The sequence below is a fragment of the Anomalospiza imberbis genome, chromosome 5 (genome assembly GCF_031753505.1).
Source record: "Anomalospiza imberbis isolate Cuckoo-Finch-1a 21T00152 chromosome 5, ASM3175350v1, whole genome shotgun sequence".
In the NCBI taxonomy this organism is placed as follows: Eukaryota; Metazoa; Chordata; class Aves; order Passeriformes; family Viduidae; genus Anomalospiza; species Anomalospiza imberbis.
In genome coordinates this window covers 8,014,392-8,041,587 of record NC_089685.1, presented here as the reverse complement: position 1 = coordinate 8,041,587, position 27,196 = coordinate 8,014,392, and the positions used below count along the sequence as shown (strand labels likewise).

The 27,196-nt window shown below is 42.9% G+C and overlaps 2 protein-coding genes and 2 long non-coding RNA genes across 4 annotated transcripts; all 4 read left to right on the top strand.

The window, feature by feature from the left end:
* The first annotated feature begins 4,357 nt into the window (after nt 1-4,357).
* LOC137473773 (uncharacterized) lies at nt 4,358-5,294 on the top strand. Its single transcript, XM_068189740.1, has 2 exons — nt 4,358-5,180; nt 5,291-5,294. Exons 1-2 carry the CDS (start codon nt 4,486-4,488, stop codon nt 5,292-5,294), a joined length of 699 nt encoding a protein of 232 aa, XP_068045841.1. The 5' UTR covers nt 4,358-4,485.
* Nucleotides 5,197-6,989, top strand: LOC137473684 (inositol 1,4,5-trisphosphate receptor-interacting protein-like 1). Its single transcript, XM_068189550.1, has one exon. It carries the CDS (start codon nt 5,323-5,325, stop codon nt 6,829-6,831), a length of 1,509 nt encoding a protein of 502 aa, XP_068045651.1. The 5' UTR covers nt 5,197-5,322; the 3' UTR covers nt 6,832-6,989.
* A 2,706-nt stretch (nt 6,990-9,695) lies between these two features.
* Nucleotides 9,696-27,182, top strand: LOC137473682 (uncharacterized). Its single transcript, XR_010998930.1, has 4 exons — nt 9,696-9,919; nt 25,835-26,074; nt 26,412-26,502; nt 27,059-27,182. It is a non-coding gene; the product is annotated as an uncharacterized lncRNA (long non-coding RNA).
* On the top strand, nt 12,637-14,601 carry LOC137473681 (uncharacterized). Its single transcript, XR_010998929.1, has 2 exons — nt 12,637-13,326; nt 14,237-14,601. It is a non-coding gene; the product is annotated as an uncharacterized lncRNA (long non-coding RNA).
* Nucleotides 27,183-27,196: the final 14 nt, after the last annotated feature.

Here is a 27,196-nt window from a genome sequence, read left to right as displayed (position 1 = left end):
GAAGGGGGGGAAATACAGAACAGTAAGGTGAGTACAATTTTTCACTGACAATTTGTTTTCTGCTCACAACTTACAAGACATGAATAAAGATGAAAGGTGTTGTCATTAAGAATCAGAATGAGTGAGTTTCTTGGCAGAACCAAAGAAAAAAATATTAATATGCTGACCTATGAAATCTATAGGTAATAGTCAAATCACAATAAAATTCATTTGGCAAAACAGTAATATATGTGGATAGTAAAAACAATCTATGCTTTTTGATTTTTGACATCACTCTCTTCAGCCAAGACCATGCTGTTCTTCATCTTTTCAATGGTTAAGGAGTCAAATTTGCAAGTAACAATGGTTACAAAGTAACCACACATTCATGAGAAACAGAAACAGAAAACTATAATTTACATTTTCCTAGAAGGAAAAATTCACAATGAATATGACAAAAGTAAGTAAGCAAATAAGGACCTGGTTTTAAATTGTGAGTGATTACAGTGAAAGTAAACCCTCCTTAATCGGACTGCTATCAGTGCCTTCAACACAGTGGTGCCTGTTATCATTCTTATAAAGTAGAGTCTGGAAGCCTTTCCCTTACAAACCAGTTTTTCAGGTATATGCAACTCCACTCTTAAATGGAATGAGAGCCCACAATAGATTTAATTAATTTTCAATTGGTAAAAATACATTCCTTGATTTTTTTTTTTTTTCATTTTATCTCAAGGACTGTGACTCTTGCCACAGAGATCTGGGCTATAAGATGTAGCAAAGTTATCTGTCTCGCTTAAGCATGCCATGTTCGTGTCCAGAGAACGGCCCGTTGTCAGAACCCTTTCTGAAGATGCAGTTAGTTGAAAATTGCAGGTGCAGGTGCTTGCAACTACTCCAACTATTTGTGCATCCTTCTGAGGGAAGCACAGTCTGAAACGTAGGAGTGGCAGTATTTTGAAGGCAAGTGCAGTATAATGAGGGTAATTGGTTTGGAAAGGTAGGGATAGCACTACCTAGAATTTCACAAAGCATACTTTGAGAAAGGAAGAGCTGCATGCCTTAAGGTTCTTAATATGATCAGCATGTTCCATTCTGAACACCTGGACATGCTTGCAAAATGCAGGGCATGTCTCCATCCAGGCTGGAAAGAAGGAGCCCACTGCTGCAGGGTGAAGTGTGTTCCTTTGTGCAAGTCAGCACAAGTCCCAAACCCCTGAGGTGGTTTTGAAGGTACACAGCTTCTAGACACAAGCTATTGCCCGACTGTTTTTTAGTGTTGCCTGTTCCTCAGAGTATGGACTAATCTCCACACTTCATTCCCCATGCCTGTTTCTTTCATAGGACTCATGCCTTTCTGACGCAGCTGAAGGAAGCTGGCAGGTTGCTGAGCTGAGCTGAGCTGAGCTGAGCTGAGCTGAGCTGAGCTGAGGTGGTAGGCTAAGCAGAGCAGTAAAAGTGATTCACAGTCAGTGAGTTGACCTCAGGTCCTTCAAATAATGCAGTCCATGAGGATTTTGCCAGTATTTCCACTGGAAGCTTACCATGGGTAGCTTGTTTTTTCTGTGTTTGACTGGCTGGTGCATTGGGAGGAGGGACAAGAGACTGAGAAAGGTTTGACCAGGGCATGAATGAAATTACTTTTTTCTTTAGTTGGTCCTAAGCATCTCAACCTGAAGTTCTAAGGAGAGAGAGTAGGAGTAGCAGAGCTCATTTAAAGCTGCCTTTTTCCCAGGATCACTAAATTCATAGATCTTTATCACTCTGGGTCTAATAATGTGGGTTTTCAGAATAGCTTTAGCTGTAGGTGAGTATAAACCACCTCCCTTATAGTAGGACAGAGGTTTTCTCTTGTCTGCTTGATGCTTAAGTGACTGGAGGTCAGAAGACATTTTCCCTCCTATTCTTCATCTTATTTACTCATGTGCCTCAGGTGAGCACTCTGATGAGACTGGAAGCTTGTCATCAGAAGAGATTTATAATGAACAGGGTGATATGGGTTGCTGAAACACAGTAGCCTGTGAAATTCATGTCTCTCTCCTGTTTCTCCCTGGTGATGCCTGTGAATGACCGATCAGTGGCTGCTGTGATCCTGTCTTCCTCTGCTTCCCTCCCTGCTAGGTAACACTTGGGACGTGAAGCTGTCCAATAGTGACCTCATATAGATGGCAGAATTTAGAAGGCATTGTTTGTTATTATATAGGATGGTTCAGAAAACTGTGTTTTCTGAGTGCAGGCAACTGTTGCATCGCAGTTTGGGGTTTAGGTTAGGGGTTCTGGTCTGTTAGCTAGCCGAGTTCTGTGTACCCCCACACAGCCCCTGTGTCTGTTCCCTTTTCCCCCACCCCGCGGCTGTTCACTCCGGGTCCCTGGCTGTTAGAGCCACTCCTGTGACCACTCCCCGTCCTGCCTGGAGGGCTCAGTGCCCCTCACTCCAAATTCCCATCCCCCATCCACCCAGAGCCCAGGGTCTGCCCCGGTCGCGTCCCCGTTGGGTGCCATGGTCCACGTCACCGCCACAGTGCCTGCCCCCATTGGGCGGGAGGGCCCCTGCTCTCCTCGCTCTCTCCCCAATATAATCCTGCGCCTCGGAGTGCCCAAGGCCGTGTTTTCTAACACGCAAACTGGGAGCGGGTCGCGGTGCCTCGGCACAACTCCCCACGGCAATAAAAGACTTTCAGCCTTCCAACTGTGGGGAAATATGGACATTCCTTCACTCTTTACTGGTGTCTCTCGCTTGCAGTGGCGAGAATCTGCTGGCACCCCTGCCTGGACTGCGGCACGGAGTCAAGCCTGGAAACACGCGGCGATCCCGGGTCCTGGAGGGAGGCGGTACTGCTCTAGGTGCCAGAGCTGCCTGGGGGCCGGGAAAACACAGAGAGACGCCACAGGCAACTCTTGTGTCATGGGTGGAGAAGAGAAAGGTAATTATTCAGACATTCTGTGTTCTGTCAGCCCTCAGCTGATAAAGAGATCGTCCAAAAAGAATTTGAGAAGCCTAAGACAGCAAAAACCTCCCGCTGTGCTGTGATCAGCATCAGAGAAACTCTTCCCAATAAACTGCTCCATCATATGCAGTAGCAAGGATGTTCAACCAGAAAAAAAGCAAAGGAGGAGGTTTGTACTGAGGATGGCGTCCAAATGCAGACATGTCTACATCCCAAACAAAAAAGAGTTTCTCTCAGAATGGTTGTCATGCTAGGGTAGCCAGTTGCAGCAAGTGTCAGGAGGGGCACATCTTTATCTGTTGTTGGGGGAGAGCACATGAAAGTGGAATGAGCTACGCTCCAGAGGTTCTGTGTTTCGAGGACTTTTCTTTTTCCATTTAAAAACTTGTATTTCTTGATTACAGTGGCTTGCCCAATCTTCAGCCAGACTATTGATCAGCTATCTCTGGTGTAAGAAGTAGTTTGTGTGGGCCTGAGGATTTTTATACTGCTGTGCAAACCATAGGTTGGTCATGTGTGATCTTTTGTCAGTCAGTAAACAGATCTTTGGAAGTGTTCCTAGTTCAGAAGAGAAAGCCTACCACATCTTTTTTTTCACAAAAGATCTGTGAGGCAGGACAGTGCTGGTGTAAAGTAAGTGTAGGCCTTCAGACTGGATGACATTACAACTTCCTGTGCATCATTCAAGCATCGTGGATTTCTTTATTTCTCACTAAATCAGTAAATAAATATTAGCTGCTATGACATGTTGCCCCCAAAGTAATTGTCACGAATGGGTGTGCTTGAGATCACCCAAAAAAAGAAACAGCTGATCGCAGGTGGTGTGTCAAAGCCAAGGCCTAACAAGTATTTCTCAGACCACACTGCAGCCTGGAAAGGAGCAAGGGAGGGGAGATGCACCACCACAATAATAAATATCAATATAGATAGCAAAAAAGTTCCACCTCGCATAATAAATAAAAGCTTACACCTGTATAGTGAAAAGATCCATGGGTCATGTCACCCAAATTTGAATTTGACAAGGGTTGTGTACGAGGTTGCTTGTGCCTGCTTTCTCAAGGGGAGCTCTGGTGTTCCCAGGTTCCCGAGTGATGGATCTGCACTTGGTGCCTGTTGGGGCTCTGGGTGCCCAGGGCCACGATGAGTCCCCTGACCGGGCTGGGGACGGCGGGCGGGGCTGGCCTGTGACGCGCTCTGGGTTCTGTGACATCACAGGCGCCGTGTCACAATGGGGGCAGCTATAAAAGGCCTCAGCGAGTTCCGCTGCCCCAGTAGAGCCTGGGCAAGCGGTGAGTGCACAGCAGTGAGGAGACGGGGCTGGGGGGTTGGAGGAGGGCTGGGGGGAGAAGCGCGGGTACCTGGGGCTGCCCCCGCATCCAGGGCCCAGCCCCGGCGGGAGCGCCTCGCTGAGGGCGCGCTGCTTGCTGGGGCAGCGGTGCAGGCCTTGCCAGCTGCCGGGGGCCCTCTCCTTCCTGCCGCCACATCCCTGCCGCTCCTGCCCCTCGTTGTCTGTCTCCATTCCGGCCCCACTGAACCCCTTCTGTGTGTCCTCCTGCAGACCATGGCTTTACTGTCACTGCTCTTCGTGCTCGTGCAAAGCCTGATCCAGTACCCCCAGCCGGCTGGGGATGGGCTGGATGAGGCCACGCACCGGCAAATGAAGGAGCGTCAGGAGCTGCTGGACCATGAGATGGCTCGGCTGCTGCAGGAGCTGGAGCAGGGGCCCCTGGAGCAGCAAGACGAGGGCTGGGGAGCCGTGCTCTTTGGTGCCCTGCAGCAGTGGCCATTCTGGGTTCTTGCTGGCGTCCTGCTCCTCTTGGGCCTGTGGCTTAGCTGCAGGAGAAGGAGCTGTGAGGCCTGCAGCAGCAGCAAGGACCAGAGCTCCTGCAAGACCTTGGGCGAAGAGAGAGGAGCAGAACAGGAAGAAGACAGAGCGGATTCAGAGGAAGGCGGAGAAAACATTGATGTGACTGTGGAGACAGACGACAGCGAGACTGAAAATGACAGAGAAGGCAGTCCTGTGGCTGAAGATGAAAGAGACAATGATGATGCCATTGAAGGCAATGATGATGTGAAGGTGAAGGAAGACAGCGATGGTAACAGTGACAATGGCCATGACTTAAAGAAAGATGAAGGACGGAGTGATGGGGATGTGCCAGGAGACAGTAGTGGTGACGGAAATGAAGAAGAACCTGGCCATGGTGCTGGAAATAAAGAAGACCTAGATGAAGCAAATGAAGGAGAACACAAGGATGTGCAGGTGGAACAAGACAAGGACACTGGAAAGGAAGAAGAAGGAGATGGAAATGAAGAAATAACCAATAGTGTGACTATAAAGGTGGGCAACAATAATGATGTAAATGAAGGTGAAGACAACATCGATGGACAGGAAGAATACATGGATGTGAAGGTGCAGGAAAGCAGTGATGCCAGTGAACAGAGAAGCAGAGATGTGACTGAGCAGGAAGATAGTAGTAAATGCGGGAATGAAGGTGCCCGTAATGGTTTTGCTGGACCTGAGAAAGAAAATAAGGATGTTACAGAAGAAGATGGCAATGACAGAAACAAGGATGAAGAACAGGGTGATGAGAATGTGGAGGGAAACAAGAATAAGGACAGAAAAGAAGATGAACAAGGTAACGTGGCTGCCAGTGAAAAAGTTGGCAGTGATCGTGGCAAGGAAGAGAGTGGCAATGGTGGACCTGAGAACAGAGAAGACACTCAGAATGCTGGGAATGAGCAAGGCATCCTTTTAGCGGATGGCATACGGTGGCCTGTGGAGGACCTGGAGAGAGGTTGCTCAGTGATATCTGAGCTGATGGAGAGCTTCACGTGTGTCTTTGTGGACAGCGTGAGCAATAGCTTCTACCCGGTGCCTCAAGAAGCCATCGGGGTGGGCAGTGCCTTTGAGGGCTGGAGTCCCCGTGAGTGGGATGGGGTGTACCGGGTGCTGGTCCCACTGAATCCCCCGCCAGGGCACGTCTTCCACCTAGAGCTGAACAGTGCAGGGCAGATGGCAGCAAGGACCTTCAGCGTCCGTGTGGAGCTGGTGTGCATGTGCGAGAGGGAGCGGCTGGGCGAGAAGCTGTTGTGCGTCCTGCACCACTCGCAGGAGGAGCTGCGGCGGGAACAGAAGCGCAGCCTCCTAGAGACACTCTGCACTGGCTCCTACCTGGATGTGGAGAAAACCTCCCACTGGTTCTATCAGTTGGTGAGATGCTCGTGGCTGCACGTGCCTCAGTCGTACTCATGGCACTTGGTGTTTCAGCCCTGCAGCCGGTCCTGCCAATTCCAGCTGTGCAAAGGCAAGAGGAGCCTGACGGTGGAGATGCTCTTTGGGGTGCGCCAAGGGGACTCTGACATCTTTGTGGTCAGCCATTCCACAGAGGCCCAGAAAGGCAACTCCAGCAACTCCGTGAGCAGTCAGCCTGCTGAGGCCAACATCATGGCAAGCACAGCGTGGCCTGAGACATACGCCGTGGCAGAGGCAAAATTCTTCCAGCACATCGCCAAGCAGGTGCCATGTGAGAGCTTGCACCTGAAATGCCTGCAGGTCTTCACCTGCATCCTGAAGGGCACAGGTTTTTCCAGCTCTACCTGGAAGACTGTGGTCATGCACGTGCTGACCACCGTACCGCTGTCCCGGTGGCACAGGAGGGAATTTGCGCAGCGGCTGTGGGACGTCATGGCGTACCTGCGCCGCTGCCTGCACTTGAAACGCCTGGAGCACTTTGTGCTAGGCAACGAGAGGCTTCCTGCAGAGATCAGCTTGCCGCCGGCAATGCGAAGGCTTGAGCCGCTCAACCTCTTTGAGCACCTGGCCCGAGATCCTGCTGCCCACCTAGAGGCGCTGAAAGCTTATGGTCGGCTGCGATTTCGCCTCTGGATGCTGCTCTCCAGCCACTGAGAGGAGTTCCCTGCACAGAGCTGTGCTGGGGGGGTCACACCCGATGGCAGCCACGTGAACGCTGCATAATTGTTGCATTTGTCACTGGCAATCCTGAAGCTGCTTTCCTGCTCCTGTGGAAGGAAGATGCTGCAGCACATGGATTCATTGTGCAGACACATCTGAGTGGCCTTGCCCTTCACCTTCCAGTTATGACAGTGCTGTTGCCTAAGTCTGTGAGGCAGAAACTGGCTCCACCTGCACATCCTCACAGAAGAACAGTGAAGCTGATGGAGGTTGCTTGAAATACCTCGAAGACAGCAACCTAGCTTGTTACGAACTTAATGTAGTTATAATGTAGTGAGCTGTAGCTTTAATTAGGCTTATTACTCAGCATTCCTGCCCGTTAGTCTTGTCAGTTTACAACTATTTTGCAAAGTTACCCTTAGCGTAGAGAAACAGAGTTTAGACTAGGTCAGTTTAAACCCTTAGTTTAGAGAATTACCCTTAGTTTTGAGTTACCCTTAGTTTAGAGAAACACCCAACTGTAGTTGCTTGTCTGCTTTTAAATATTATTTGAATATCTATGTTTGAGAAATTAATAAAAGAAAATAAGTTTCTCAAATTGCCTGAAATATGTAATTCTTTGTATTTAACCCTCTGTATCTTAGAGGATGCCCTTCCTATACCTCTATCTGAAATAAAGACTCTTTGCAAACAGAGATGTTGGATATATTAAGTGTGCTGTCTCTTGAGAATTTCCATAAAGATGCTTAAAGCTTGAAGTGAAAATGCCCTGAAGTGCCTGAAATTTTGCAGCAGAGTTCTCCTGTATTTTTTAGGAATATTTGGAATAGTTTTCATTACACAGTCACTTTTATACACTCCTAGGGAACAATTCAGTCCTAAAAGATTGAGCTGCCCTTCAGTAATAGTTGCCCTTCAGTCATATCTACATATATATGTGTGAAGAAATAATAAAAGGAGAAAAGTTTCTCAAATTGCCTGAAACATGTCCTTCTTTTTATTTAACCCACCATTTCTTTAAAAATGTCCATCCAGTGCAACTACCTGAAGAAATGACAAAGTGGCTCAAATGGTGATTTTGTCCAGCAGTCACTTCTCGGTATTCTGCTTCCATAGCACTTTAAAGCAGGGCTATTAATTTTGCCTTGTGAATTCAACCAAAAGTCATGATGGTCAAAACAGCTAAAATATTAATTAATATTTTAGCTCCCACTGTCATTTTAAAAGTTCCCCTTCCTTCAGGGCATGGAAAAGAAAGCTGCTGTGGCCATGTCAGAGAGAGAAGCCTGCTGTGGGGACAGGAACAAGCAGATCCCTGTAGGGAGAGCAAGTAGGAACCTCCCGAAGGAGGATCACTGCCAACAGCAGAACTTGCTGCTGCACTGAGAGAGAAGTGTGCTCACAGAGGTCCCTGCTTTTTGCCTTCTTTGCTGGGCAGGCACTGCCCCCACCACAGCCCCTTTGGCCCAGCTTGTAGAAGAAGGAGAAGGCCCTCCGTGCTCCCCTCTCCCCAAACACACACACCCACTTTGTTCCTCTCTGCTCTGCCCCCAGGGGCAGAGACCTCTCCTCTCCCTTGCCCCAGCTCCAGCGCCCATCAGCCCCTTCCACAGGGACACGTGCTCTCAGTGGCAAGGCCTCGATCTCTGTGTGCGTCACTGAGCCTGACAGCCTGACCACACAGCTTGTGTGGGCTCTGGAACCCTGCTTGGAGTCACGGAGAAGCATGGCGCCCATGGCTTCCTGCTGCACAATCCACCCAGGGCTAGATTTGCCAGGGCCAGAATTATTGCAGGTGGTTAAACTGCTGGTCTGGCCCTGAGTTTTGATGCAAGTGCAAGCGTGCTGCGCTGTGAGGGGCATGCTGAGGGAGGGGAAGGCTGGAACATACAGCTGTTCAGTGTTGCCATTGAAACACTGTAACAGTGTAACTCAGGTGCTGATTTTTACTGGTGGGTAGTATGCAGTAACACTAGGATGGAAATTGAAAGCAGTGTTCAGTAAGAGCAAGCAAAGGCAAATGATCTGGATGTTTTTCTGTTGCTGAGCTGTTCTTTTCAGGCCTTGAAAACAGGAGGCAGCACTGATGAAGAAACTGAGCAAGTCCGGTGGGTATTAACTGCAACCAATCAGCTCTCTGTTCACATGGCCCTCACATCTCCCCAGCCAATCACTGCCTCGCTTCCAAGCGGCCCTAACCCCGCGTTCAACTGACTCTCAACTGGCTCTCACCCGAGCTGCAACTGAGCCCTTCCCAGAGTGTTGGGGAAGATGAAATAGGAAAACCTTATAAATATGACTGCCTGGCAAAAGATTTGGAAAATACAGACATTGAGATGAGAACTAGATTTGAAATAGCAAACCTTGACTACTGAATAACTAGAAAACAATAGTATAGCCAGGCTGAAAGCAATCCCCCCTTCTGATTAAACAATGCCCTTTACCTGCAGATAGGTCCAAGGGACAAATGGAATGCTCTGTCTCACCCCCCAATGTATGGTTCATCCCACACCTGTGGCCCTCCCCTGAAGTATCAGGTATCTGTGACCCCATTGGCCCAAGTCCTGTTCCAGCCCACCTTGAAGCCCCCTGATAAGGTGTGTCCGAGGGACCGGACGCTCTCTTGGACCTTCCTCTCTTGGACCTTCCTCTCTTGAACCTTCCCCTGGGACCCTCACCTGGAACCCTTGCTCCCTCTCTCTCTCTTTCCCTCTCCCCCTGGGCCTGCCACGAGTTGCGCCTGGCAACTCCAAGCAGGGCCTTTCCCCCTTTTAATAAACCACATTTTCTAAGACCTGACTTCAGAGATCTCTCATCCATCCAAACCATCCTGGAGATCCGCGCTCGTTACACCAGAGTGCCTTTCGGTGAGCAGAATTTAACAATTTTAATCGATTTAGCAAAGGCTGAATGGAGCAAAGCCTGGTGTCAGATGAGCATTCGGAGGAAGCAGCTTTGAGTAAAATGAATCACAGCCAGAGAACTGTCAGCGCGTGCCAGTAGTGTCAGAAGAGCTCTTGAGTCAGGTCAGGGTTTCTGTAGGCAGCTGTCCCTTGGATTTACTGAAGAAAATCACTTACAGGTTGGACACTGAAATCCACAAGAAAATTCACATTTGCTCCAAGTGTGAAGCCAAGTCCTTTCTCTTTCTTCCTGCTTCCTTCATCAGCAAAGCACAAACTGAGTTAGAATTTTAAACTGTGTTGTGTTCTGTACAGCTGCTACCAGAAAGGGTGAGAAGAAGCAGCAGGACAACCTGTTGCTGTCTTCAGGTTTATTACAGAAATATGAAATGTCATGGAATCTCACTGGTATAAAAAGATTGTTCAGGTTCCCAATTACCATTCCATAATTTTAAATAAAACTGAATATGGTCTGACTCCTAAGAATTTTACTGCACCTGCAAATCCACTGATTTGATGAGAGGGTGGGAGGACTCAGCCTTGGAGGGAAAAGAGGGTAACATAGGTCATGAAACTGAATCCTATTGAAATTATTCTTCATGATAAGGTCACATCCAACCCTTTGTGAATCTAAGCTGAAGTGGTTTTGATGCACCAAATCTCTTGCTTACAAAAATCTGAATCAGAACTATACCTGTATCATCTAAACCATCATTTCCAACAACCAGTGTGACAAAACACTAAGTTCACATAAAAGCAGATAAAATTTATCTTTTTAGCCATCATTTTTTTTCATCTATCCCTGGGATCTCTATTAAAGAGTGATGGTAGTAAGCTCTTCCTAAGGGATCAGTAAAAATATGCGATGAACTTTGCTAATAGCCTAGTAGAACAAATACTCTGTATTTTAACCCTACAGGGAAGCTCCATGAAAGGTTCGTTCTTTTTTATTTATTCCCACCCTGTCACTCCACCCTTCCTGACCCACCCCCAAAAATATCTTGCACTCATCTTGCATAATGCCAGCAAAAACAATCCATGTGTTATTCCTGACTGCTAATTTTTCTTAAGCAATTTTGGAGTGATCAGATTCTGGCAGCTTTTGGAAGCAGTCTTCACTTTAATCAATTTTAACAAGCCTATAAGCAGAATCATACAATCAGGCTAATAATGGGACAAATAGAGACATTTGTAAACTAGGAGGTTTGACTGGTATTCTTAACTATTTTCCAGACAACTTAAAAATGCTGAAGGACAAACTTCCTGACTTGTACCTCTCTTAAAAACAATGAACCTCTGACCACAGAATTTTTCATCTTTCAGTTTACATGACCAAGATCTAATTACATTCTTGTGGATTGCACCAAGAATCTGGGGAAGGAAACTCATTTCATTGCCCCATGACATTGTGTCAGTGAAGAGAAAGGCATTTTTAACTGGGGCATAACAAAGAGTCAGCTGGTGACGTATTTTCCATTGGTTTAAGTGGAACGTCACATGGTCTGAAATTCTGAAAATCTAATAAAAATGAAATAAATTATTTTTAAAAAGTAATTCAGTAATAGAATTCATAATACCAAAAGTCACAGTGATACCACAGTATATTTAAGTTTTGTTTTTTACATGTATTTTCAGGCTAAACTTCAGGAAGGTGTTAATTTCTCAGTAATGAAATCACCCAGCGGAGCCAAGAATGACAGATCTGTTACCATCTCTACCAAAGCTTTTCCTCTGGTCTTCTAACTTTGACTCCTTATCATATATGTGTTGCCTTTTCTTCATATTCTAATAAATATTTCTTCATCTTTTAATGGTTGGACAAAGCTCTAAAGTGACCTGAAAAATATTTTTGTTTGTACAGGGGTTTTCAGGAAAAAATGTTTCCTTTTCTCCAGAAGAGGAAAATCCAGACTGAATCAGGAAGAGCTAATAGTTAATTCAGGTTCCTAATCCACAAACAATATAGATAAAGCATTCAGTCAGTTGGAGTGAAAATTGTACTCTTTGATACTTACTTGTCCCTGATGAAAAAAACTTCAGGAATTAAATGCCCACTAATATAAAATTCTATTTCTAATAAATTGAAAAAAAAAAAAAGATTTATGGCACTACTAATTCACATGATGGAGAGGTGAACTTTAGCAGATGTAGAGATCTCCAGCTTATTACTGCAAATAGCCAGAAAAACATTTCTCATCCTTTACACAAACACATTGTAAAAATCAGCATGAAAAGCACTGCCACATTCTAATTCTCAAGCCCTACTTGATAGCACCTGAACATGTAAGAAGCCTTTTAATTATTTTTGTCCTGTCTGCTTTTGTATGCATTCCATGTGATACTAAAGTCAACAAATTTTATTTATTTTCATCAGCAGAGATAAAAATTAAAAATTCATAGCTTCACTTCTAAAGGTTTGTTCTGAGCTAGGAAGAATCAAGGAAACAAAAGAAGAGAAAAGATCTGAAAAAGAAAATGTGCACTAGAACTTTTCCATTTGGATTCCTGCAGAGACTTTTTCTTTTCAGGAGATCATACAGATTTTTATGTATCTTTTTTTATGTAATATGAATCTATCTCTATTTATTTTTTTTTTCCCTTTGGTCAACAGGGGACTTGGATTAGAAGAATAGATGACTTAAAACATGATCAAAAGTGTATCCCACTTGCCAGATAATTTACCAGTAGAATATTTTTCTGGTCCGAAGACTACTTACTCAGGCATTTCTTGGGTTCACAAGACCTTATACTCCGCAACTATCTTGCTGTGCAGATAGATGGAAAACTTTCCAGGTCTGTCACAGATCTATGATTGTGGAGGAGCCTTCTGGCTGTCTTAGTCTTCTGGGCTTCTTATCCAGATGCAGGGAAATCTTTCTTCCCCATGATACAATGCTTAGTCCTTCAGCACTATCGGGGGCTTCTTGAGTCAGGGTAGCAGCTAAACCTCCAGTGCCAGCATCTTTGCTAAATTTTTTAGGAATTTTATTTTCCAGGAGAAGCTTCAGACTCTCTGGTTTTTGTTCAGATTTAGAATAAGATTTCTCCTGACATACTGGATTTTCCCACAGAACAGACTTTTCAATGTTGGGTCTTTTTAAGTATACTAATACATCTCTATTAGTATTCTGATTACTTAATATCTAGTAAAATCTTCTTCTGAGGTTATAAAATCAAATAATCAGTTTTCTGCTGTACTGCAAACATAGCTATATTTCTTCCAATTAGGAAAAACTGATGAGTCTTCATACCATAACAAAATGTTGCATAACATAAAACTTGGAAATTATGGCTTCAGCTTCCTTTAAAATGGTTTACTTTTGTGTGTGTTTTTTTCCTCTAAGGAAGATATTTATTCGTCTTTCAGAAGTGGGGGATTAGGTCACTAGTAGAGGAGTAATCATGGTGTTTGCTGTGTTATTAAAATGGAGATCAGTAATGACATTATCTCATCAGTAGTGTGACATACCATCAGTTATTCTGTCACCATGGATTTGCAGCTGCATCATCAGGAGTAGGCTGAACCTAACTTATAGCTCGACAGCAACTTCCAAACATTTAAACTCAATTTTCATGGCTATTCGAGGTAAGAACACATGGTCTTGTGTTGTGTGCCAATTGAAAAGTACTCCATGATTTGAATTACTTTTTTGAGCCAGGGATGATTTTGTAATGGACAAGTACAGACCAGTATAACAGAATTGGTTCCATCTGTCAGCTGAGTTATGATTCTATCACCCTATATATTAGTCCTTTCAGTATTTCTGGAATTTCTTGCCAAAATTAGCCTGGCTTTGGATTCAGCAGTTATTCAAACCAATGTAAAGGCAAATTCATGTGAAAAAAAATAGCAAGTCAGGCTAAGATCAGGGAGTTTATTTGGCAGCCTTGCTGAATCCCTCTAAGGCATTTGATTGCAAGGAGCATACTCAATCTTTTATGGTACTCTTTATCTACAGCCTAAAGGAATATTTAGTTTTATCTCTTGATATGCCTTCTTTAGGCAATAAATACACAGAGGGTGCTGTTTTAAGTTAACATTTACCTCATGATATTTATTGCTACCCATACTTAACCACTCATTTTCAGCAAAGTTCTCTCTCCAGATAAGGTACTTTTAAAAGAAAGTATTTACTATTTGTACTTTTTCTCCAATTATTCAATTTAATTTAAAAGTTATAGACATTATATCTGAGTGGAATCATTTCACATACATACAAAGGGAAATGAAAGAAAAAGTAAGAATAGGAAGATAACTTTATATTAGCCTGTGTTTAACTAATTAATTTGTTTAATTCTTATCCTTGAGTTTGCAACTAACCTGAATATCCAAGAGAAACCAAATAAATCTTTATTGCACCTATCAATGTTGAACCTCATCATTTTTAATTAAAACTAAAATAACTGCATTTTCTAATAAACAAAGGCACAGTCTACCCTCATCACCATCATCTAAAATGTTCATTCCATTAAGTTCTGTAAGATTTTTCTTTCAGAAAGGTTCTGTGAACTAAATTTCCATACAGCTGAGTGAGCAGGACATTTGGAAGTCCACTCCACACCCCCCACCCCCCGCCATGGTACAGCTGCTGCACAATGTCAGTCAGGGCTTATGACTTCACAGTGGTTGTGTGCAACCACAGCACAGAGCATCAATTGTGAGGTTGAATGATGGCATAAACATGACACATGGCTCCAGTACTGGATGATTTTGGAAATTAATTGTGGACTCATACTCAGCACATCTTTCTAAATTTGCTTAAAAACATTCCATATGACTCAGTCTTCCACTTGAATATTAATCCAAATTTTCAACAATTTCATCTCCTGAACAAGGCAATAAATATTAATTACCAAATGCTACCTTGAATATTGCAATATAGGCTGTATAAAATGAAACAGTTGGTTTAACTTTAAAGATAAGCCAGTAATCTCTTGCCTCCAAAATAACAACAATCTCCCAGTGGTGTTTGGCACATCTGATAAAGAAAAGAGTCAAGCAGTAGGTCCAGGAGCTGGAATGTGTAAGCAATCTTCATCCCATCTGTGGATGCATGCCATAGATGGGTTGGCCAAAGTTACAGATGTGATTGACTTGCTACCTAAATTGCTCTCCTTCAGAAGCTGATGATTATGGAATGTAGAGCTGTATGTTGAGAAAGTCCAGATTGGCTAATGGCAATTTCCTGCTGTGCCTTTGACACAGCTTGACTCTAAATCAACAAAAGGTTCCTTCTCTATAGCAAATGCCTACATTTTCATTTGACAATGCTAATTGAATACTTCCTCCTCAAAATTTGAACACTGGCATAGAAGATGTAATTATGCGTTGACTTCCAATAGTGAAGAGTTAATGAGCATGCAACAGTTCAGGGCAGAATCAAGTTTCATGTGCACAAAAGCCAAAACAACCTTTTTCAACATCCTATTCATTTAACATTAATTTCAGAAAATAATGAGAGGCCACACTATAGACCAAGGTGTTATTGTCTTTCAGGTCAGGTTTGTTTGCTGAGAAAGGGAGGTTTAATTTGACTTGATCAGCTAAAACAGTGTCAGCTGTGTTTATTACTAAATGATGCAAGCATCTAGACAATGAACTCATAGATACTCTGACTAGACTGTTTCCACAATACTGGTAGGCAAGGATCACAGAATTTAAAGAGAAGGAAAAAATAATCAAGCCAGGAAGGTATCTGGTGTTAGAAAACACAAATGACATATTTCTTCCATGTGCAAATTAGTTCAGTGATTAAACTACAATGCCATTTGTGTATTCCTTGTGTTCAATTATATACTAAACCTGCTACACCCTTCAAAAGCCACAGCCTTCCCTGGATAGGGAATTCTTTTTGTGCCAAACCATGTGGTGGTTTTATACTGCAAACAAATGAGAACTGGTGAAATCAACATCTCGTTTTGGGTTATGATCTAAGACCGTATGAACGGTGTTCCCCAGAGATGCATCCCCAGAGATTATGTTCCTTTCCATTGCACTGTGTATTAACATCTTTTAACAAGTATCTGTGACTACAGTCAGTGGAAAAGAAATACTCATCAAGCTAAAAGGTAGAATTGAAAGAATAACCATTTCCTTCTACTCACAACAATTCATATTTCAAATAAGAGTTTGAGTACAGCAGAACTCCCTCCTTAAGGCAATTAAAGCTCTCAACTATTGGCCATATTAGCATCCAAGTTCCAATGAGGATACATTTTTGTAAATCCTTCTTGTTAATTAAAAGGTTTCATAGTTTTTGTCATGCTAGAAACAGAATTTATATTTGTATTATCTTTGTGTTCATAATCTACAAATGTGGCTTTCTTTTTTTTCCTTTATTTGTCCTCCCCCCAGCCCTTCCCTCTTATTACAGTAAAATAATGTAACTTAAGTAGGGAAGTAAACCGAACCAAACATACAAACAAATCTCTCTGCATCTCCAACAGCAGGATAAAAATGCCAATAATGCCATTCAGTATTCTTCCTCTGGTTCTTTTAGATTTAAATAAATCAAGGTATGTTGCTACAAAAAAAGTGCCACCAAAGTCAGGTTGTTTCTCAGTCTCATTAGATGGAATTAGCTGTGTGAGTTTCAAAAATCAGTCACTATATACAATGTGTTCTGGTCACTTCAAAAATATGGCCAAATTTAGAAAAAAAGTTATTAAAATCATAATCCTTTTGCGTTAATTAATTTTGTACATTCCTGGAGCAAGTGGCTCTCTATAATTCAATGGTCAGGGTAATCTGAATTGTAGTTTACAGTGAAAATTCTCTCTGTCATACTGAGGAGTATTGAACTGAGGAAAATAAATAACTCTGTAATCTAATAGTTTGGATTTCCAGATCCTAATTTCTTCCCATTTGAGCACTGCAGTGTTTTGAAGAGTAGACCAGGTTTCACAGGCGATATCAACATTAAGAAATCGTAGACTGAAGAGTTTGTGAAAGAAAATTCTCCAACTTGAGCTGGTGGTAAAAAATATTGTTCTAAATCTCTTGCCCTGTTTCAAGGATTTAATATTTGACTCAGGATGTTTCAAGTCCCACATAACACTGGCTTATACATCAAAGAGCATGTTGTAACATCACCTCTCCTCACTGTGGAATCAGCCTTTTTCATATACTTTTAATAGCCAGAGGGAAAAGCATGGTAGTAAGAATACCTTTCAAAAATTACTATCAGGCCATTATTTAAACCTTTTTGTTCAGACACTGGAATTAAAAAATAAATTGGACAAGAACCTGACAATGACTGACACACTAATAGTGAAAAAATGGTTTGATCCCCAGGAGACTTTGTGAGCAAGGTATGGACAAACACAGTATCTACACCTTCATAAAAAACCTGAAAAGCTGAAGCCTACATTAATTGAAGCAAGAGATATCACAGGTATGTGGCTGATTAACAGTAGAACAACAAAAGTTGGAAGAGAGAGAAGTTTGACAATATTGGACAAGAAGATGATAAAAATTACTGGAAGACTGAAAGCATGGGAGACAAGGAGGAGACAAACTCAAATTACTTCAAGAATGTGAACATGGAGAGGTGAAGCTTCCAACAACTGTGTAGAAAAGCAAGCAGAAGAGATACCAGGAGGAATTAGTACTTCTATCTCCTTAGACATATTGAAGTTCAAACTGGCATTAGAACTTTAAAAGGGGGATATTAGACAACTCCATACTGACTATGATCTGGAATTGCTGAGGTAAAAAAGTAAGTATGAGTGATCCACTTTAAAAGAATCATTCATATCTTGAAGTCATTAAAGAGAGAGGTATGCAAAGCAAGACAAAAAGAAATGGACTATATAAGATTTTGAGGCAGTGGAAGGAAAAGGCAAAGCTGGGTAAATAATGATCAGATTAGACAGAAAGAAAAAATACAGGTAAAAACAGAGCAAGAAGAAGGCTGATGTGAGGCTGTGTCAGAGACTTCAAATAAGGCAAATAATAGTTTATTTATAAAGCATGAGAAATAAATATGCAGAGTAATGCTTAGGAAGTTTAGGCACAGCAAGGAGAATGAAATCTATCCAGGAAGAAATCAGTCAGCTGAAAGAGAAAATATGATTGCTCAGGTCCAATTCATAAAGTTTTGGATCTGGGTGATTAAATGTCATTTCAGGCTTAGCTTGCTGAGTTAGCTTTTGGACATGTAACTACAACAGCAGGAATACTTTGACTGAAAGATATGAGTGCAAAGGTAACATAGTCAATATGGTTATTAAATGCAAAGCCAAAAGAATAAGGAAACGGCCAGACTCAAGCTCTCTTTCAATGTTGAAAATGTAAATCTCATTAGGTCATTATAGTCCATGTCTTGTCCCTTGATATCCCAAGCTAGAAAACAATGCTACCTTTTAACTGCTTCTATGCACAGAGAGATTTTCCTTTACTTCATGCTCACAGGGGCAAAGTCAACAAAAATGCTCCTAGGCTATTCCCCACTACTGGCTCTGTCAGGCAATTACTGTGAAAGGGGTGGCATAATAGAAAGGACAAAACAACTACTGTGTCTCTGGCTCCAACTGTAACTGCAGCTCCTTTAGCTGTTTAAAACATTTCCTAGGCACCCATGCTGAGAGTCAGCCTTGGCTGTGCTGACAACTCTGGACATTTTCAATGCAGTGCAACAGTAGGAATCTTTCAAAGCCACAACCAGGACTTCTTTATTTAGTTTTGTTTATTCCTGCTACTATGTTTTGGATTAGGTTGGATGTCAGAGTGATTTCATGCACCAAACCTGCAATATATTGAACAGTGAAGTGAGGTAACAGCTGTGTTGTATGGTTAACCAAAATGTGCACTCATTACATTTCTGTTGATGTTAATGTTTTTGGACAGCAAGCTTCCCTTTGAAGAACAGGAATATTCATGAAACCTGCTTATTTCTTTTCTAATCACTGTCCCCTATTCCTCCCCTCTCTCTCCATCCACTTCCTTAAAAAAAGGCTCCAAAAAGCTCTGGTCAGTGCCAAAGCCCTGAGGAACTTCATTTCAACGAGAATTTAAGCCTATACATCAACTCCTACTCTAACACCAGCTCCTTACCCAAGTAAATCATTGAACTGCAATTCCAATGCGAAATTCCACATGAATTCTAAAGCAAACTCTCATTTTAGGGTTTTATACAGTAATATCTGACAGTGTTTTTCTCATTCACTTAGTAGCAAGTGATCTAAGATTCCTAAGACTTGGAACTTTGGGCCAATTTCCATTCAGAAAATATTCAACACCTACTTGAGCCCTTTCAATAGGTGAGACTTTTGTTTTCAAAGTCCTTTTCAAATGGAAGCTTCCCAGAAAATACCCCTGGTCTCAGTGTGTCAGAGGAGCTATGTAATTATTACCAGCGGACTGACAGGGATCGTTCCATTGCTTCCTTTGAACTCTCCTCTGCCAACAAACTACTTGAAAACTACTGGAAACCCTTAGCAAGATATGAGGTTTGCTATGGCAGTTGACTGAGCCTGCAGAAGGTCGTTCAACCTCTTAAAAAGACGAATGTTGCTGCCTTGAGGAGGAGAACTCAAGAGCGTGAGAGGCGCAGTCAAGGAGGCAAGAGCCAGGGTCCGTTTGTGAAAAAACACTATTTCTCAGGGAGCTGGGAGGGTCATTAACTGTGGTCAGTGGTATTCAGGGAGAGGCTGTTTTAATAAAATCACCCACAGAATCATTTGGGTTGAAAGGGATCTAACAGACAATGTCATTCTGACCCCTCTGCCACAGGCAGGAACATCTTGCAGGAGACCAGGGTGCTCAAAGCCTCATCTAGCCTGGCTTAGAACACTTCCAGGGATGAGGCAGTCACTTTGGGCAACCTGTACCGGTGTCTTGACACCCTTACAGTGATGAATTTCTGCATTATGTCTATCTAAACCTACCCTCTTTCAGTTTAAAGTCATTATCCCTTGTCCTATCACTACATGCCCTTGTAAAAAGTCTTTCTCCAGCTCTCTTGTAGCCCCTTTAGGCACTGCAAAATGTTGTAAGCTCCTTCCCTTCTCCAGGCTGAACAACCCCAGCTCTCTCAGCCTGTCTTCCCAGGAGAGGTGCTCCAGCCCTCAGAGCGTCTTTGTAGCCTCCTTTGCACTCACTCGAGCAGTTCCGTGCCAGTCTTGTACTGGGGGCCCGAGCGCTGGACACAGTGTTCCAGGTGAGATCGCACCAGAACAGAGCACAGGGGGAGAGCAACGTGGTTTGGTGCAGCCGAGGATATGGCTGGCTGATAATCACTAATCACAGCCCCCGTCTTCCCCTGGGGAGCAACAACAAGCTTTGGTTTCCCACGTCGGGCAGAGAGGTCATGGCACTCCTGGTGCTCCCAGCACCTCCTGCTGCCCTGCCCAGCTGCCTGCTGCGGTCACTGCTGCACACAGCAAATCTCTCCTTGGTGTGACGGCACCACCGCACTGCAAACCAGGCTTCTAAGTGCTAAGGCAGTGCCATAAACTAAACAGATTCTGGGGAGCCAATTCATATATTCTACCATTCCCCAAGTTTCCTGAGTATTTATTAATGTTTTAAAAACAAACATCCAAGGAGTCTTTTGTCACACATTGCAGAGTGTCGGGAATCCTGTTCAGCTTCAGCCAGCAGATGCTCATTGCGACAGAGCAGGGACACTGCTGTTTGTTTTTAAATATTAGAGGAGACACTTTGACTATCATCTCACCAGATAAACATTTGGCCTTGTTTTGTACTGAAAGAAGAGTTTCCTTGATGCAACAGCAGATTATGTAGCTCTGCTCAGAGGCCCAGGAGGTGATAATGATTTAAAGTATCTGCCATAAACAATCACTTAGCCACAGCCAGGGGCAAGGGAGAAGAAAACATCAACGAAGTGAGAAGTGTCAGATTCCGTCCTGGCAGGGGGTGGGAAAGAGATAACGTCCTCTAGGCCATAGTGTCTGCCTATAAACACCCCCTTTGAATTGGTCAAGTAAGCACAGAGTTGTGCCGTCCACCTTTGGCATGGCTTCAATAAATCAGATCTACAGAAAGATGTTTGACAGGCTTTTAAAGTCGATAGGGAGTGTTATGCTGAGGGAGAAGCTGTTTTTCTCAAACTGCAAGATTTAGACTTTTGAAAAAAGATAAGCAAACAAATCAAGGAGCCCCTTTCACAGATGAGGATGAAAAGAGCAAACCTCCAACTTTTAATACCAGTAAACAAATGCAAATTGTGAAAGTGGAAACGTTCTGAAAATATCAGAAGTATGTAATGTGATTACAATGCTAATTTTTCACCATCTGTTTTACTAGCTGAAATTCTAGTCCATAAGTTATTTATTCTAAAAGCTTTTTTTTTCAAGTTACAGAATGTTAAAAAAGATTTCTGAGAGACATTTCGTGAAGTACACATTCATTAAAAAAAAAAAAAAAAAAAAAAACAACAAATATGTTCACATCTACCCTTTGTGGGTTCTGCATCTATAAGAAAAGGACAAAACGGTGCATTTAAAAGTCTTTGACTAGATTCACTGACCCTCTGTGCAGAGAGCTGCCACAGTGATGTCCTGGCTCTGGCTGACTCCTCCAGTCCAGTCTGGTCCGGTCCAGGTGGGTGGCACAAGGATTTTCAGGATGAATAAGGCCAGGTAGGCACATACAAACATATAGCAGCTAATTCCATTTGGATGCCAACAGCAGGAACAGAGCAAAGAGCTGAACTCCTGGAATTAAGGTAGCCAGTCACATATTTTGGAACAAGCCACAGACTATATCAGTGCTTTACTTCATATGATTGCAGAATTTTTGATCATGTATTAAAGTGTTATAAATAGATTTATTGCCTCGTGAAGTCACAGCCCTGGTCCTTTCAACCGAATAGCTTTTGCTGCCCCAGGTGAAGAAAGAAGAGAGTTAAATACGTTAATTATGACAACTGATTGTAGCTGTTTCAGTTATTTACAAGGGGGCTAATTAAGTTTGATGGAAAATATTCTGTAGAAACTGAATTTACTTTGTCAAGCAGATGAATGAGAATCAACAGATTCAATACAGTTTTGATGTTCTCCACGGAAGGCAGGAAAATTAAAACACTCCCAAGTAAATTAATAGCTGGGATGTTTCTGTTATGATTGCTTTGATTCTCAATGCAGAAGACTAGCATAAAAACAAAATGAAATAATCTCTTTCTGCAGGAATTCCTTTACATACAGGCTTCCCCGAAGTCATTGCTGCTTATTCAATAATTGCATAGCTATAAATTTTCTGTCTGTCTTCTGCAAAGAAAAATATGGCTGCAGGCCTACAGGAGGAAACCCAAAACTGCGCTACACCTGCCCGGATTTACCCATAAGTAGCTGTAGATGGCTTAGATACTGACAAGTGAGTTCCTCTCCTTTAGTGACAAGATTTATAGCAAAAGAGGTAGGCCCCGTGAAAGGCTTCATTGTCTGCAAGTTAAATGCCAAAGTGGCTCCTGATCCCCCGGAATGGAAATCAGAAATGTCTTAGTGCAGCAGAAAGCAGTTTTCCAACAGAAAATTTGGGGAGAAAGAAGTACATTAAAACCCATTGTGTGGCAGATGGGTCATTTACAGCTACCTGATAGAAACAGGAGCATAGGGTTATATCCAGAGAAGTTTGATACTTGACTGAAGGCTACAAGCAGTCACCTTCTACTTCTTGCTGGTCCAAACCTCAGGACCTTCTCCTGAGAACAAGGACCTGCCATGCCAGCTCAGGAAACAGCACTTGTTCCACTTGCTCCTGTATTTTTATGCTATCTAGCAGTACTGCCACTATCCAGGGAGCCCTGTGGCTGGTAAGGATGTGCCAACACATCCTGGGGATACCTCCTGTGAATGGCTCATGACTCAGAGGTTCTCTGTTAATGTAAGAAGCCAACAGGAGGTGTTACTGTTATCAAGGCTAACACAACTGTCCTGGGTGATGGAATGAGGTTTGCCTGTGTGTGTTGGATCCTCTTTGAGAAATAAGCCTTTCAGCTGAGTCTTGCACAGCTGCAAGATGATGTTCTGTATAGGGAAAAAGCACTGAGGTGTGAAGTTTGGGTGGTTTAGGGTGTGAATGGCCTGCGTATGAGAATCTTTAGACTCCATGAACAAGGAAATGGGTTTTTAGGTAGTTCAAGGTGCCTGTGTCATTCTTCTTCTTAAGCATCCAGCTCTGGAATGCCCAGCACAGGAACAACATTGACCCGTAGGAGCAAACCCAGAGGGAGACACCAAGATGAGTAGAGGGATGGAGCACATCTCCTGTGAGGAAAAGCTAAAACAGTTGGGATGGTTCAGCCTGGTAAAGAGAAGGTGAACTAATTGCAACTCTCCAGCACCTGAAGGTGGCGTGCAAGAAAGATGGGGAGAGACTATTTGCAAGAGTCTGTAGTGACAAAACAAGGGGAACAACTCCAAACTGAAGGATTGTAGGTTTAGATTAAATATTGAAAGAAAATTTGTTATTGTGAGAGTGACGAGGCACTGGAACAGGTTGTCCAAAGAAACTGTTTTTGCCTCATCCCTGGAAGTGGAGTTTTGACCAACATGGTCTAGTGAAATATGTCCCTGCCTACAGCAGGGGAGTTGGATTAGATGGTTTTTATGGTCCCTTCCACTCCAACTCACTGATTCTATGATTCTACAGTCCTTAGATCTAGCTTTCAAACTGTTTGAGGGTTATGGAAGAAAGCCCTCTAGTGCTTGGTATGTTGTTCTGTGCCATTAGTACTGTTCTGAGGTCAACAAGAGCCTCAATCCCTATTATCCATTCCCATGACTGCATGGAGTGCTGGTAAACCTCATTCTCTTCACTGTCATGACCAGTGACAGGACCCGAGGGAATGGCCTGAAGTTGAATCAGGGGAGGTTTAGGTGGGATATCAGGGAAAGTTTCTTCACCCAGGGGTCATTGGGCACTGGAACAGGCCCCCCAGGGAAGTGGTCCCAGCACTGAGCCTGACAGAGTTCAAGAAGCATTTGGACAACTTTCTCAGGCACACTGTGGGATTCCTGGGATGGCCCATGCAGGACGAGGAGTTGGGTTCAATGATCCTGATGGGTCCTTTCCAGCTCAGCATATCCTATGATTCTTTTATTTCTATTCATGCTATACTTTAAGAAGTTGACACATCAGGCAGCAGCATAACACCCTCATCCATAAAGTAGCAGTTACTGAGCGTAACATACTTTAATAGCAAGCTTGTCTCTTTTCATCATCCTCTCTTCTCTCATCCTTTCTAAGTAATTTTGGCTAGACATGTTCCAGTTCTACTGTCAGAAAGGTAATTGTCCAAGTATCAAATATTGATGTGTTTTTCTTATCAGGAGAGAATACAGCTTGATTTTAAAGAAATTGATAGCACATATTCTTCAGAAACCAGTTTGTTTGTCAGGTCACACAGCAGTACTATCACTGCTCATCTTCTGATAAAGTCACAGATTCATCTCCTTTATCATCAGCTGTCTAAAGGTTAGGCATCTGGCCTCAGCTCATCATCTGGGCTCTCCCAGTAGTCTCTGATGAAAGACAGACTTCCTCCTCATCCTTCATATACATCTGTCCTTCGAGAAGATGAATTGTCCTTTGTAGGTGCCTGCCTCTTCATAAACTACCGAGTACTGGCATGGCTGGCTTGAACTCAATGCCTAGCCCTTAGTTGAAATGGGGTGAGATGTATTTCACCCTGTGAGGACATGATTTCCTCCTTCTATTTCTGTTCTTTCAATCCTTTGAAAGCCATGTCAAGAATTTTTATTTTTCTCTGTGTGCCCGTTGAAAACAGGGGCAGACATTTGACTTGCAGGAATGCTGTTCAATTCAGTTGAAGAATCCTGATCCAAACATATCAACCTGGGCTTAGGAAACTCTGCCTCTCCTTATGTGTGGCACCTTCAGGTTTGGTGGGTTTCAAAGTCTCTGCAAATCTATTCTTTTTTGACATTGACAGAAAATCTTCTTAATCCCATGCATAAAGAAAAGGAGCAACAACAAAACCCTCAATAAACCCTCAAAAGAAAAGAAGATAGTTTTGATAGCAAATTTTGAGATAATCCCATGGAAAAGGTCCTGCTGTATTCTGTCAGCACTCCTACCTTTTTCTTCTCTTGGATAGAGGGAGTGTGGATATTCATGTATCCCATTGTCCAGGAATCTGTCATTCAGACAAGCATGGAACTACCCCCTCAGGGACAGTCTCAAGCAATCCCCCTTCCTGAGCTAAATTGGGATTTAGGGAGGGCTTTTTTCAGTAAAAACTGCCTCAAGGGTCTGGAGAGCAGATGAAAGAAATCACAAACTTCCACATTTTCTTGCATTAACACCTGGACTTTTCTGCATGCTTGCTAAGTAAGGTAAAGTTTAAAATCTATTATCTCCTTCACAATCAAGGATATAACAAGTTCAGCAGGTGTAAATAAATGCCATTTTTCTGTGAACCAACATACTATTTCTTGAATTTGCTGTTTTACTACTTTAATGGCCTTCCTTATTTTTGATTGCAGTGATAAATGTAAATATATTTTTTAAGGTTGTAGTCTGATGATCCGTTTAAATTAGGTGGTGGGTTATTGGTTGTTTGTTTTTTTTCTTTTTCTGGCAGGGTGACAAGCATTGGTTCTGATTGGGTTTTGTGTTTAATTTTCATATTTCAACAGCACTGAAAGGTCCTCTGCACTTCTAATGAGCTAGCCACATATTTATTTTAGGTACTTAACTTCTGGCATCTGACTTTGAATGCCTTGTTCAAAGATCAAAGTCTCTGAATTTGACAGCTCTAGTTAAATTATACTTTTTAAATTATTTTATGCTATTACACAATTTATGTGCACTACATATCAAAGCTGTGTTGGTGAGACAGGTAAAAACATGTTCATACAGAGAAAATTGATCAGAGTAAAACTTTAGCTGCTGGGGAGACAGGAAGTGATCCAGGACTTTCAGTTCTAGTTTCGAGCCAAATCTGGTGGCTCCTGCTGCTCCCTCAACTCACTTCTCAGAGGGAAGAGGAGTTTCCTGACTCCTCCTGATCTCACTTCCTGCTCCCAACACACATACCACCAGAGTATGAGAGGTCACGCAGTTCTGGGCTTAGTCTGAGTCTTGCCCTGTCCTTGAGTCCCTGTAGGTCCTGGAGCAGACCCATCCCTGCAAAAGCAGTATGGAATAGATGTACAGGGCTTTCCTGATGAGAATGTCCCACAAGGCAACTTCAGACACAGGAAGGAGAACATGGTGGTAAATGGGAATGTCTCCAGAAGAAACAGAAAAGAGGAGATAAGCTAAGTTAGCTGCTGACTGCATTTGCCTCTGAGTAAAGTTAGTTCCAAGAAGATCAGAGTATTGGAGAAAGCAGGGGAAGGGAAAGGTGAGTGAGCAAAGCAACAAACAAGAAAAGAGATCACTATGGGGACACTTCAGAAGAAGGAGAAGTAAAAAGGGACAGCAAGCAGTTTTCCAGTTAAAACCCTCCCCCTGTTGGACACCAGAATTTTCAACAGAGGAAAAAGCCCCCAAATGCCCATTTTCACATCATTCTTGATTTAAGCATCAGCCTTTTCCTAGTGCAGGATAAAACCTCTGCTCAATGTAAGCCGCTAAGCAAGCTGTGGCTAAAGCACCCCACTGAACTGAAATGGGGAGAGCTTTGATCACAGTGTCTGTTGGAATTGTTTTCTGAGCATTCACCTTCTCTTCCCATGCAGATCAAACGTAAGGATATCACTCTGTGTTTGAGATAATAAAAACCTTGCTGGAAGGCAGACATCAGCTCAAACAAATCTCTTCATTAAGATGGTTAGCACACTTTTGCTCTGGGGCTGCCTCTGTGGGCTCAAAGGACAGGATGAGCCAGATCACAGCAAACTACACCCATCTCTGTATACACACTACTGCATATTTCACATAAACTTCTTATCTGTACTACTGCATCGCTTCTACAGTAACATTTATAACTAAATAAACCTGTTTTCTTATTGATGGATCCTTCACAGCTGGGGTCTCTAGGGTGAGCTTTGACAGAAATTCTCCCTTTAATAGGCATCTTCATTATGTCTCACCCTATCTGGTGAATCTAAGCCTCCAATAGAGTCTTTCTCTCAGTGGAAAACAAATACTGTTTCCCCTTTTAGTCAGCTGCTTCAACACATGAAGGGACAAAATATCTTTGAGAGTTTCAGATCTCTGTCAAAATGCACTGAATTTGACAAATGGATTCAAAAGGTATTGTGGGGAAGGGGATAAGACAAAATGTGTAGGTGTACATAAGTGATCCCATAAACTCTCATTTTGTAAGAGATTAAGCTAAAACATCAATTTACTACTGTCTGAAGCGTTCTTCTCTTTAGTACAGGGATGTTCTTTGGAGTCAAGAGAATAACCTTCTGACCTCGAGCCACCTCCCTGACTAACAGCTGGCCCGTACAGCTAATCCTTCAATTTCATGAGCTGACCAAAATAAAGCCATAATTATGCTATTTGTATTTTCTCT